Raw genomic sequence first — 14485 nt, forward strand, 5'->3', positions numbered from 1 at the left:
AGTGTTAGGGTTTGTCTTACATTGGCACCAACATGTTGCAATTTTTTTGACCATCAAAAGTTGATGCTTTCACAAAAAATTACAAAAAATGACTAAGTGGGTAAAGGAAATAAACATACAGCTAGGACAGTGGAGTAAGTTCAGAAAAAAGTTCATCACTTTACTATAATATATAATTTAAAATAAGGAAATGACATATGGACAACCATAATCACGATCCTAGACAATAAATAGTTTCATAAGTTTCATAGTATGTTATTTAGCACACCCAATAGGCTAGTAACAGAATCCATTGAAAAATCTCTTATCTCTATCAATTATTTGGGGTTTCAACCATATCCTGATATATTGGTTTCATTGCAAACTGACCACTAGGGTGAGCCAAATTAGTTTGTGATGGTTTTTGAAAACCTTATGCCCATACCTAACATCATGCCAAAATCCAAAAGTAGTTACCAAGTGCATACAATTGTTAGATTTTTTACACATTAAATCCCAGTTGATAGGTATTAGTTCCCGGCAGCCATCGTGGACGCCATCTTGAAAACAATGCCTTTCTAGAATTTAGCACACCCAATAGTAACAGAATCCATTGAAAATTATCTTTTATCAATTATTTGTGGTTTTCTTTTTTTCTTTTTTTTTATATTTATTTTGCGGCTTACGCCTTTTATTGATTTTTGAAGGGACAGACAGTAGGCTGACAGGAAACGGGAGAGAGATGGGGGATGACATGCAGTAAAGGCCGTGTCGGGTCCGGGAGTCGAACCCGCGGCACACTGCGACTGGACTACCAGTCCGGTGCCCAGACCGTTACGCTACGGCCTGGGCCTATTTGTGGTTTTCTAATGTTTGAGTCAGTGCAAACAGACCACTAGGGGGCGCGCCCAACTCGTTTGCACAGCTTTTTGAAAACATTAGACGCATACCTAACAGTCACGCCAAAATTACAAAACAAGTCACTAAAAAACCCAAATCTTTACAAGTAAGAACCCAGATAGTATAAAAAAATACAAATAATCAAGTAAAGTACAGTACTTTGTAAATGTGCTTTGTTACTGTCCACCACTGATGTTGACATGGGATCTATCACAGGTATTGGTGTTTGTTGTGAGAGTCATGAGCCTGATTCTACCTACGTATACCTACCCCGACTCCCCGAGTGGAATAGTAAGAGAGCTTTGATCTAGCCGCAAAGCGTGTGCATATGGGCTATAGTTCCAAACATTGGAACTATCCCAATGAGATAGAATGAGCACTTCCGCATTCCATTGTTACAATGGGAGTCAGCGCTAGTGTTGCCACTCTAATACTATTCCACTCTGTACCTACCTACCTAACTACCAGCACCATACTGAGTACTGACCAGAACACGTTGCTACACTCACTCAACCATCACAGAATTTGAATTATTTCACATGGTTACAATTGATATGTTTATTGTACGTTATTATTGTGGTTAATCAACCTTCGGCGGTGATAAATCAAAACCATAAAATGTATTAACTATTAAATTAAATAAACTTCTAATGAACCAGTGTCCCAAGATGAACCTGAATAGGAAACTAGATAAAGCTCACATTGCATCTGTTTTTCTCATTGAGACAAATTCGCCCTATTTAGTATTTCAATTTAATGTCACACTCTACATACACAATTTTGCATGCTATAACTTATAGCCCGCCACGGACAATCAATGGGACCACTTGTATTCAAATGCCAAGAGCAGACAGCTTAGAAGTAAGCTAATATTAATTACCCTCGTTCCTAGGAGCTTGTTAAATCAAAAATGGTATCTGCAAGGCTGTGGGAGATGTAATTGATTAAGCGTTTGGAAAAGATTAGTTGTTTCTCAGGACAGGCAATGTTCCCTTTCACCCTTCTGGTCATAATCAGCTATGTTGTCCCCCCTCTCATTCTTTCCATCTCACTCTTCAGACACTGTTTAAGTTGGTGGGGAAAAGCCTGCGCTATCTGACTGAAAGATCCAGACACATTCGTTTTTTTCTCTGCGGTAGTTTAATTGGACGCCAGAGCACAATACATTTCAAGAAGGAAAATGTCAATAACAGCCACAAAATCATTTTTTGTTAAGCTTTTAATGTGACGGAACTTTCAACAGAAACTTAAACCTCCACCGATGCTGTTCTGTAAAAGCTACTATATGTCTATATCATTATAAGATACAGTACATCTATATCACATCACTGCCAAATGCAATTTGCCCTCTAAAAATGAAATTGTATGATTCCACAAAACCTTTTTCTATTGGAGAAAAAAATGAAGATATTATGCGAGAATCTATAACAAATCCACTATATCAGCATGTGGACATACTGTATGAAAAGCACCAGTGCAAGGCAGATTTTGCCAATAGCACTGACAGAAACAGTGCTGATACACTGTGAACACATCAAGACACTCTTGTACGGAACAACTAACAGAATGGCTATTATGGGTAGCAGCAGTGTAGACGTAGAAACCTCAGCATCAATATCTGTCCATTCTATGTTTGTTCCTCCAAGTCCTTCACTTCATGTTGCTGCATTTGCCTAGCCCCATCCCCAACTGAAGGCAACATTTCCAATGTCTAGTGCCGCAGAAAATGGTCTGTGCTTGACACATTTCCAACACGATACTCTGCTAGTATAGTGATAATTTGACTCAAAGTCAGTTGTCATTACCAGCATGCATCACACTGCACAGTAGGTGTTTGCCTGCATGCTCAGATCAGTGATATGATAACTGGAACTTGCAAAAGATAAATAAATAAATACATAAAATAAATAAGGCATAAAGGCAGTATACGCTGGCTAAATAAAAGCCAAAGTGGGGCTTTGGCTTTTGTTGACCTCTGTTGACAAATCAAATAAAAGGGAAACTAGTGCTACAAATAACGACGGATGTTATTTCTCCTGCAAGCCGCGTTCCGTTTTCCTCACTTTCTGATTTTCAGCCACCTTTCGATCCACTGTCAGCCCTGTGTGTCGTTCCTTAGCACAGAATTAATATTTCTGATAGACAGCGGCGTGGTTGCACAAACCCAACCTCCCCCTGAGTCTCTTCATTTTTTTCAATCCCTTCTTTTGTTTTGTTTTTATATTTCAATGCCTCAGTGGTACTAGGGGCTCTTTAAATCGCCCATGGGGGCCCATAGTCCCCACTTTTGTCTCCCGTTTCCTTCTCTCTCTCTCTCTCTCTCTCTCCCTCTCTCTCTTCTCTCTCTCTCTCTCTGTGTGATTGCCCCCCCCCTCCATCTCTTTCTGTGTCAGCCAGAGGTCAATGCTACACTTTTTCTTGTGCGTTCAGGGAGGCAGGGGGTATCTTTCTAGTTATTATGACCACAAAATAGCAACAACAAAAAAAAGAAATAAGCCGATTTGAGGTTGCCAATAAGCTGTCTTTTAAGATATAGTGGCAGAATATTACGTAGCAGCAACTGGTGTGTAGGACTTTTGAGATAAGGATGGAACCTATATAACTACATACAACCTTATCAATGCATCATTTGGTGTGCCGTTTAATGAGAATATGGACTAATAAAGTTAAACTTTAGATCAATCTTCAACATCGGAATGTTTTATTGAAACCGTGCTAAAATATACATTTGCGTTTAATTTGAGCTATATACAGGTGATCCTATGTTCTTAGCAGGAAAAGCCTTTTTTCTTTGTAAAGTTGTCTGATGTTCAACGGAGCCGGCGAGCACCAATGAGCTTTCATGTTGGATCATTACTTAAAGCGTCTAGTTATGTTGATATAATCCAGAGCTTTGTTGGAGCAAATAATTGACTAAAGGTCTAATTACAGGAGAATCCAGTGTATTCTGTTAATGCAAGTGATCTCTGGTAGCGCTCACTGTGTGGACTCAGACGCATGCTAGAGCCTCTAACTGGGAGGGCCCCTCTAAAGCAGGGGCTTTTCTCTGCAGTCAGCGACAGGTTAGTGTTACCGCACGCAAACAAACACCTCCATCAATGCATTCTGATATGGCTGCCATTGCTGAAGCCCCACTTAACTTAAGCCAACATCATGATTCCAGCGACAAACACCTGCGGATGCACTGGGATAAATAAATAAAAACACAGACACGGGCAAACAGCGGCACGCACGCACGCGCGCACACAGACACACACACAAACCACACACTCAAGTATGTTGGTTCAGCTCTTCCATTGAGGGCCCGTATGCTAGCTGGCTATTGTGCGCGGGTCTGGGCCCTTTTGTCTGTGCAAGCTGAAGCTCACAATTGCACCTTAGCTACCGCAGTTCAAGCGTAAACACCGTTTTCATTGCGACCGCGATATACACTGTTGCCAGTGGACCCCTAAATCCTCGGGAACAGCTGAGTCCTATGGTGTCAAAGATAATGGCGATTTATTGCAATGCGAAGCTTTCCCCACATCCCCCTTTCCAATTGGCCGCACCTCCCCCCCATCCTCCTCCTCCCTCAAACAGATTAAAATTAAGCCGTAAACATGTGAGGACAGAATTAGCACATTTAGCGAGTCTCCTCTTCCCACATTCCATTTTCGCAGCGCCGCGGCTGATCCCCGGCAGCCGAACGCGGGTGCAATTTTAATGACTCGCGCCGTTTTTGAAGTCCACGTGAAAAAAAGAGACGCTCGCCGTTTGTGGCGGCGCTAGATATGGCTAGGCCGCGGCCGGCCGTGATTGGGGGAGTACGTGTGTGTGTGTGTGTGGGGGGGGGGGGGGCACACGCTGCCGCCGACTCGGACTCCGGGCCCTTCGATAGGATCGGTGTCATTTTCCTCTCCACGATAAGACGCCTTGCTGACAAGGCCCGATTAGGAGAGAAAAAATCATTATTGCGACGCCTTTCATCCGCCGGGGGGCTTTGCCGATAAACAGCTCACCCGTGGGTAGATTTTCTGAGAGCAAAATGTTATACGTTAGAGCATATATTTTTTTTCCCGAAATATAGTTTCAAGCTAAATTATAGGATTTATTTTTATAATTAGTTTCTCTTTTTTACTCTGTAAAAAAAAGACAAACAAGCTCCTCCCCTAAAAATGTGTTTCATAAAAGACCTCCTTTCTCCTCGGCAGTAAAACTCGAGCTGTGAAATATTTAAAGTCGAGGCTCTAAGCCTCATTAATCAAACAATTATTGAATAACTTCCATATTCTTTTTGAAACACAATACAACATTCAGTTGTATCAGCCCATGAAAAAGCTAAACCATTTATAATTCTATACCTCAAGGAAAACCACTTTAGCAAACTGTCCTTATAAAAAAAGAAATGTTAAAAGAACTCACTGAAAGATTCAGAATACACTGTAGAACAGTGAATATAGAAAGAAAAACTAAAGAGAGTAGTGAGAGGAAATCCAACTGCATGTTAACATGAAAAATAATCACTATGGCTATATGTAATTATTTGAGTCATTGCAGTGATTTATATTTTAATCACCAATTTATATTGTAGAAATAATACTTTTGCATTACTATTTGTAAATTTACAATTGCCTGGACCACAAATATTTTCATAAACATCTATAATATGATGTTGTTTAACAATATATATATTTCAATTTATAATTAGTTGTCCTCATTATTCAGCAATAATAAAAACTGAGAAAAAATGTAATGATAAAGAATATAGTTATTGTGCTGACAATAAAAAACCTATAACAATTCCAAACGAAACACTTCTCATTCTTCGGTGTTAAACTTTTTTTTATTAAGACGTGATTCCACGATTAATTATAAAAACGTAATTAATTTACTTTACAGTGCATTCATTTTAAAATGAATGCACTAAATCGACAAGGGAGCGCAGTGCTTAAAATAACTCCCTGGCGTATTTCTAAATATAGCTTTTATTATGTCATATCCTAAGTTCTCGCCATCAGGGGTTTGAAGAGCGAGCGTCACACTTGGTGCCCGGCACCAAAAGAACCATCAAGACTGATCTTTAGAGGGAAGAGGCAGAAATAAAGCGAGTGGGAGAGAGAAACAGAGAGCACGTATAAAGATGGAGAGGGAGATAGAGAGAGAGTCGGGGACAAGCGAACACTGTGTTACTGGGCCACTCCAGCGCCCATGGACTCCCAGCAAGTCTCAAAGCCACGCTCTGCTTCAAAAGGGAGCTGAGAGAACTGTTTCTTTTTTTTTTATGTTTACAAAATATATTTATTTATTTATCTTGCACCCCCCCCCCCTCCACCTCCTCCCCAATCATTTATCTATTTATTTCCCGTTGTCCCCGGCGCCCCGCGCTCTGCCGCTGGAATCGCCTTTGACGGCGGCGGCGGAAGCGACGACAGCCGCTCGCCCTCCCCTCTTTCCCCCCCCCTCGCTTTTAATACCACTGCAGTTGGAAATCAAACCCGCTCTAAAACAAATTGATGTACTCTTTAATATAGTTGTCACATCATCACAGGCTCCTCGTGCGTCTGCCTCGGTGACAACTGCAGGGCTGCTTAGCTTAGCCTGGCGATGGCTCGCCGGCTTTGTTGGTCGCTTCAATGATTTATCACAAAAAGAGAGATCGCAAGAGTGGGAGAAGAGAGAGGGGGAGAGGGAGCGAGACAGAGAGAGAGAGAGAGAGAGAAAGAGAAAGGCAGGCCCTGGATCTCGATTGAGTCATTGGCACCTTTGATTGACAAGGTCTAATCAGCTTATCTCTGTGCTAATAAAGTTGATGGCCTGCGGTGCTGCTCTCTACCTGGCATGGCGTGAACTTTGGGCTAGCCGGGGGACCCTGGGGGCTGGGCCCCGACCCGCTCTGCTTATCTAAACGGGGCTGAAATCAATCCCTAATGAGCTGTTTTCATTTTCCACCATCGATTGCTGGGCCCCCGACGCCAGGACCGGCAGCCTGGGAAGCGAACTCGGACTTGTCGCCAACCTCCTTTAAAATGCAAAGTAGCTTTTTTTTAATCTTGTTTTCCCTTTTTTCTCAGCTGCATCTTTGTTTGGCCTGCTGAGTTTCATTTGTGTGCGTGTGTGTGCGTGTGTGTGTGTGTGTGTGTGTGTGTGTGTGTGTGTGTGTGTGTGTGTGTGTGTGTGTGTGTGTGTGTGTGCGTGCATGCATGTCTACTGAACTCTCATGGAGGGAAATATGTTTTATAAAGGCATTCATCCAACATCTGCCAATCTAAGCTAATTGATTTGTTAAGCCAAATGCTTACAAAATAGGTACAAACAAGAGGATGATTTTATAGCATAGAAAATTATTACAGTACTCTAACCACAAATTTCGATCTACAAGATCACAACGTGTCATGATGTGACGCATGTGATCTTGTAGATCGGCCATGTTCGCTGTTCGTCATACGATGAAGGGCTTAAGTGGTTAAATATTCAGTGCCCAATGTTAATAAAAAGACTAAACTGCCAGCATTAATAGTCCTCCCTCATACCTGTGTTCAAGCTCTCAGCACACTGATAGTAATGACTTGATGTCATATTAATGTATAAATGGAGAGTCTAAATGTAAGGCAAGAGTAGGTGTTGACAATTAACTAAATGATCATACATCTTAACGGCACCAGCAATAAAGGGAACTAGAAAATTCGCAATTTAAAAAAATTGCAGTGTGTGGTTGCCGCAGTGGCTTACATATGCCCCTCCCACTAATATTGCCAGCCAATTACAATTTCAAGTCACACCTTAGATCATGTGTAAGTAATTCAGAGGGGATTTAACCCCCAAAATTCATGTTTTTGCAACAAACGGTTACATTTCTCGCATTTGCGGCGCCCCCTATGGATGCTTTTAGAACTTGGTTGATTGAACCACCAATCACACATGTGATTCAAATTTGGCATGGATTGGACATTCCGTTCGTGATTTATGGCATTCTTTGTGATATAGGCCCATCCTACTAACTTCGGACGACGATTACGGCCGAACGATACGCACTATCAAAATTCCGCCGGTGGAGTTTTCATCGGAAAGGTCCAGAGATCACATGTACAGATTTTTGTGAGATTTGGACAAAATATGTAGGAGGAAAAGCAAAAAGTGTGTTTTGGACAAAATTCAAAATGGCAGAAAACGTATCATGGCGATCCAGGGAAAAAAATATTTTGATTTTACGACCTACGGTTCAAGAGTTATAAGCAAAAACGTAGTTCAAAAGTTATAGCGCCACCATGAGGCCGACCGATAAAATTATAAAATTATAGGTTAAATAATTTTAGTGATAAGTATGAATTTATCCTCCAAGTTTTGTAACTATAGTGCTTACAGTCTCAGAGAAAAAATACTTGAGTGTGATTTTTCGCATTTTCCCATTCAAGTCAATGGGAACTTTTATTCACTAATAAATTCATATCAATTAAACTATACAACATTTCTCTTAGCAAAACACAAGAACACGATTTTTCCGGTCAATTTGACATATGGCTCAAGTGCGTACAGTCAAAACTGTGGTACTAGTATTGCGACAAACTTTGTCTTACTCCAGGTAAATAATAATAATAATAATAAAGTGTTACAATTACTAGAGTCTGGTTGCCCTTTGGGCAACCACACTAATTAACTGTATCGACAGTGACACCATGAAGCATCTTGCTTTTATTGCGATTCAGTGACCTGGTGCTGCAGCCGTACTGTAAACAAAATACATGCGATACAAAGTAACGTGCAAATTTGCTTTGCTTTAAAAGCAATTCCAATGCAGTGCAATGTCAACCTGCGTATAACACTCAACACTCAAGCTCTTCAATGGGTTATAATCAAAAAAGGGAGAACGCTAATCACTGCAAACTCACGTGTCTTATCTGACATGCCATCTGCTTCCAAACAAGCAATCATAAATCATTCAAAAATCATGGCACGCCTTTGATACAACGCAGAGTCCCGCCTTGGCATTTTGGGCCTCTCAGACACCCGTGACTCAAATGCGTTTAAATTGGGTAACTACTTACCCTCCCTCTCGGTTTAAGGCTGTCTTTTAACTGGGCTAGCCCTTGCATCAGCATGTTGCTGCGCCTGCTCTTTTAACTCGGTGCCCTCCACTAACGAAGTTCTATACTTTATTTATGAGACAAACAGAGCGGTGGTTCTCTGGGGCACATGTGGCATATAGCTCGTTGCGTCCACATAGCCTCCTCCATATCCCTCTGAGGATACTCGCTGCTTTCGGTGAGCCTTTGTTTTACGCTAAATACAATGGAGATATAGGGGAATTAAAAAAATGAGAAAACATTAGATAGAGGAAAGATTATACCGCATGAAGATTCATCAACTCTTAGAACAAAGAGCGCACTTCTTTTCCCTCTTCAATGTGACCTAGTAGCACCCTGGCTTTTTTGTTCTTGGTCATTAAGAGATATACTGTCGATGTCAAAGTCAACGGTGGGCTAAGCGAAAGTTGGAACGCAATTTCTTTGTTCAGGATCTAAAAAAGAAACAGTCCTTAAGTCCCCAACCCCCTTCTCCTGTTGGTCAATTACAGTGCCTAAAGGGCCACCGTGTCATCGCGGGATTGGAATGCAACTTTGAATTACTGCGAAATAACGACACACAACTGCTCTTTGCTAAAAGTGTGGCGCTTAGAAGTCTGCGGAGAGCTGAGGTTTGCGGCGAGGAAAGTATTTACACTACGACTACAGAATGTCTGATTGGACAAACACTTAATGCTCCAATTATTTCAGTTTGACCTCTTCTGATGCCACAACTGTATCTGAAAACCCAAAGCTTATCGGGGGAAACAATTGCCATTTTCGTAATGGGTGGGAATAAAGGCTTTTTATTTGCGGGCGCACGAGAGGGAATTAAATGAGCTCTTTGTTGAACTATGAAAGTGAACCATTTAAAGCTTGCAAAGAAACGGATCCCAGCCCTCAGTGTACTTTCTCTGTCTCTGTACAATAAACAATATAACAGGACTATGATCTAAATAGAGTGGGATTTCCTCCTGCCCGTGTCTGGAAGTGTTATGATGTGCTGTTGTTGAGATACTCACTAGAATAAATATACAGTATGCAACTATGTATGGGGACAGGGCCGGAGGAGCAGAAATATGGACTATATAGTTATTATAAGAAAGATGAACAGGAGACAAATTACACCGGTCCTATGGATGAATATAGCTTCTTGTTTTACGTCTTATGCTGCGTGTCTTCCTTGAATGTGAGACAATGATGTATCAGGCTTTTAGGGGTCTGGCGTGTAGCCGTGTACGGCCGTATATATTCCTTGCGTCTTTGCAGTTTTCTTCCCTAGCTGACCCCGCAGTCTTCACCATTTCAGGTTGTGCATCTGAGCGGAGGGCTGGTATCGACAGCGGGGTGAAGGAGAGGGGGGGGGGGTGGGGGTGGTGGATTAAACACGGAGGGCAAAGCTTCCCCGCCACAGCCCAAATACGCCCCACAGCTGGTGCGGGCGAAGCCGAGTGTTTGGAACCGAGGCGGGATAAACGCACATTGTTCTCAGTTTGCTGCGCACACAGCGGATGAGACGGCCACCGGTGACAGGAGGGTCAAGGGGCACGCAGTCATCATAGGGGGGAAACGCCAGGACCGGGAGGAACTGAGAACTGTTAGTCCATGGCCCATTTCTTTTAACACCAACCAGGCAAGTATGACAAAACATCAAACCCAGCCACTCGACTGAAAGATGTGACTGGGGTGGAATCAAAAATCTGGGCTGTTGCAGAATTTGACACACTGGAGAAATCGGGATGGCACCGTGCTGCTTGGATCAGCCAAGACAAATGAAACAACATTTTTAAGCAGGGAATGCAGATTGTATTTATGAATTTTTGCGAGTGCGACTTAGAGGGGAACATCAAAAGTCGGCGGTCTGTGCGCAAACTCCTTCCTGAACTTGAATTATTAAATGTGTCGATGTCGCACATGCTCAGCCACCCCGCCATTATAGTGTAAATTGACAAACTTTTTCAAAACTACAGCGGAAACCGCAGAAAGCTGGTTGATACTTCAAGAATGAGCTTTGATACCTCTCTGAGGAATACCATACACTGCCTCCATAATGTGACTGTCAGGAAGGAAACGCAGGGGTAAAAAGAAAAAAAAAAAAACACTAACTGGTTAAATCTATTTAAGATCCAAATGAGCCTTTCTTTTCCTGTTCAAAGATTAAAACTAACCTTGATAATGAGACGAAACAATACATGATTTTGTGTGTGTGCGCGTGTGCATGTGTGTGTTTTTATGGTCGATTTATTTAGACAGCAATATTTTATCCCCTTCTCAGAATTAGGAACTTCTGGAGCAACGCTGACGTTTTTTTTTCTTTTTTCCCATGGACCCCCTCTGTCTGTGTGCTATAAACACACACACACACACACACACACACACACACCCAGGCGGATGCATGAATTTTCTTCGGGAGCGAGGAGATGTGGCGCCCGATCTGTCGCCTCACCCCTCTCTCTCTCTCTCTCTCTCTCTCTCTCACCTTTGATGTGCTCCTGAAAATGTCACCCATCGTCAAGGCGGGAGGTTTTTCTCCTTTCTCTCTCTCTCTATCTATCTACCCACCCCCCCTCCCCTCCTCCACCCCACCCTCTCCACCTCGCATATGAGCAAGACAATTTGCTGTCGCTCACTCTCCCCCACTGCCATCTCTCATATACCCGCCCGCCACCACCGCAGCCACCAACCTCAACCCCCATTCCCTGATCCAATCCCAAACGGCGGGCCACGCATTACCTGTTTCCACCGCTATCTGGTAGCCGGCCTCCAGTCTCCGCGATGACCTTTCCAGCTTCTCTGTGTTGTCCAACAGATGTGCTCTCTGCAACAAAATGGGGAGAGAGGGGGAGAAAAAAAAACATTTTTTTAAAAATAAAAACAAAACAAAAGATGATTGTGAAAGCCCCAGGGGAACATTTCAGAGAAACATCTCAACAGTCACCAAAAACACAACAACACGTCTTGGGGCGACAGTTATGCTGATGGGATACCAAACACATGACGTGGAATGGGTTAAGCCTGGTTTATAGTCCGTCTTACGATGGTGTCGCTTACTAGACAATAGCTTGTAGATCTACTGTTTATTGTCATAAATAAAATACATGCTTTATTTATTGTTATACTGTAAATGAAGCATGGTTAATGCCATGGTTCAGACATGAAAACTAGAGGAATGCAAGGTTCCAACCTTCCCCCTCCTTCACAATTATTTTAACCATTTAAGGCATATTTTCTATTTTAAACTTCTTCATTGTATGACATGTTGCACAAAAAAGCCAAAGTTGAAGCTTTACAATGCATCATGTTGTGGTGCATTGGAAGCTTATAGATCTGCTATAGTTGCTACTTTATATTTTATTATGAAAAAATAATTACATATACCAAAATAGGGACATCAGTTTGAATATGGTTAATTCATGAGATCGTCCCTCCTCCTGATCTCATCTCACAGCTCCAAACATTAATTACTTCACATTTTGCACAGAGGGCAAAGTTGAGGTGGACGGGACACGCTAAATGAGACTTTATACATTTTCAATTGCAGCTTTCATGGAAAGAATAAAGAAGGGGGGCTGGGGTATAGAACAAATGTCTAAGGTGATGGTTTTTAAATTGAGGAGGAATTATTGGGAGTTAAAAATCAAATCTGTATATCAGCTCTATTCATAATTGGAAGATAAGTACCTGAATAATCCGATAAAGACCGCTACTGTAGCACATTCATGGTCACAGATAGAGGTTAGTACAACTGATGGCTAGCGGGTGCAAGATCCTTGACCAACACATGCTGACACACAAAAGCTGTGTTTTAATATGTCTGCTATCAATGACAACACGTCTACATTGTTAACCATCCCACTGTTGTTAACTTTCAAAATTTGTATATTTTCACATCTGCTCCATGAATGAAAAGGGACAGCATCCACTGAGCTGCAAGGTTTCCCCAAACAAAACCCCTTTCAAACCCCACAGTGTATGCATGCACAAGTCAACAACAACACCTATTTAACCGGCTAAGCAAAAGCAGATCTTATAGATGGGAAATGTAATCATTTTCTTTAAGGATACAAAATAGTTTTTTTTTATAATTTTAATAATAAAAAAAATCATGACACAACCATTAGCAAATGAACTCAACAACCCCTAGAACTTGAAGTTGTGTAGCGGAGCAAAACAGTATTTCATGATACATGACTCACGGAACATCTCCCAAAGTCTGCCTATGTTGGCTTATTCATAGCCATCAACAATTGACAAGGCTGCCCATTGAAAGCGTGGAGTTCTGAGAGCATACTGAGGGTTAGCGTTGTGTTTCATAAATAATCGAGCGGGCAATTGGATCACTTTTCAAAGATGCAGTTATTTGTATAGTATCAAGGTGCTAGCTCCTGTATCACAAGCAGAGGGAACATCAACCAATCCCACAGTCGTTTTAACGATACCAAAGCAAAAGATGCATGGTTTTCGTCTCTGCTGCTACAGATAGTGACGAGTAAAGGTCGGATCTGTAAACTGACAGCTTTGAGTTTGGTCTCTTGTTTCTATCTATGAATGGGGCATTATGGGGTTCTTTAACTGCTTTTGCATTTCAGCACACGTTACTTTTACTATGTATCAACGAGCATTCACGCAACATGTTACGGCTGTTGGGCAGAAACCTTGTATAAATCTTTTTTGATGGGCGATAGCCCCTCCTATGTCCAGCTTTGAGGGTTTGTGTAAACACAAACATTATCCTAAGACATTATCCATTGACAATGAATGGCCAGCTTTGCATGTTGTAAACACAAACATTGAAGACGAAGGGGAGGACACAAATTCTAATTGGCTTGGCTAATGGACTATGTATATAATTATCGTTAATATTATTTGCGTCGGTATAACATGACCGAGAAGTAGTATAGTGTGGGCCATTGTGTATTTTGATTGATTGATGATTTGTTTAAAAGTGAGGATGCAAATTGTGATTGGCCGGAATAAGGTGATGTATGATAAGTGCCCCTCACTTCACACGGGTGTTAAATGTTTGCCTGAAATGACATGTCCAAAATAGGGATGCCAGATTGAAAGAGGTTGACCAAGTATTACAAAAGCTTGACAAAATAATAACTACATATGGATGTAGGTGCTTCTTTTTTCCATTTCATGAAAGGTAAGAGTTTTGGACATGCAGTAGCCTACTGTACACAAGGTTTCCATCTGACAGCGACGATTTGCAGGCTGGCCAAAGCTTGCTTTTCAACCCTCACGGTTCATTCAGTTTCATTTCATCATACTATAATTAACCGAATGTCTGAGTGTGTGTCCGTGTGTGTGTCTGTGTGTCTGTCTGTCAGAAACAGTGCCGTAACTCCTTACTGCCTGCACCAATCACTCCCACTTTTCACACAGGCATTGACCATATGCATATGGAGGGCTTAACGATTTGACACATTAATGATTATTAATTTATTTATTAGTCAATTACAAACGCACCCGGGCGCAGTACCCTTCACGGCCACAAGGGGGGGCAAATATCTCACAACGGGTAAGGACTAGTACAATATAATTACGACAAAAGGAATTGACAG

The 14485-nt window shown here is 41.8% G+C and overlaps 1 protein-coding gene across 2 annotated transcripts in view; it reads right to left on the reverse strand.

Annotated features, from left to right (window-relative positions):
- The window catches only part of vti1a (vesicle transport through interaction with t-SNAREs 1A), a 156738-nt gene that overhangs the window by 94356 nt on the left and 47897 nt on the right, over window positions 1-14485 (reverse strand). For both annotated transcript variants that reach the window (XM_083787104.1, XM_083787105.1), the window contains exon 5: window positions 11652-11736. In XM_083787104.1, the coding sequence (XP_083643230.1) occupies window positions 11652-11736 (85 nt within the window). The remainder of the gene's footprint in view (window positions 1-11651; window positions 11737-14485) is intronic.

Source organism: Protomyctophum parallelum (assembly GCF_964188405.1).
Source record: "Protomyctophum parallelum genome assembly, chromosome: 17".
Lineage (NCBI taxonomy): Eukaryota > Metazoa > Chordata > Actinopteri > Myctophiformes > Myctophidae > Protomyctophum > Protomyctophum parallelum.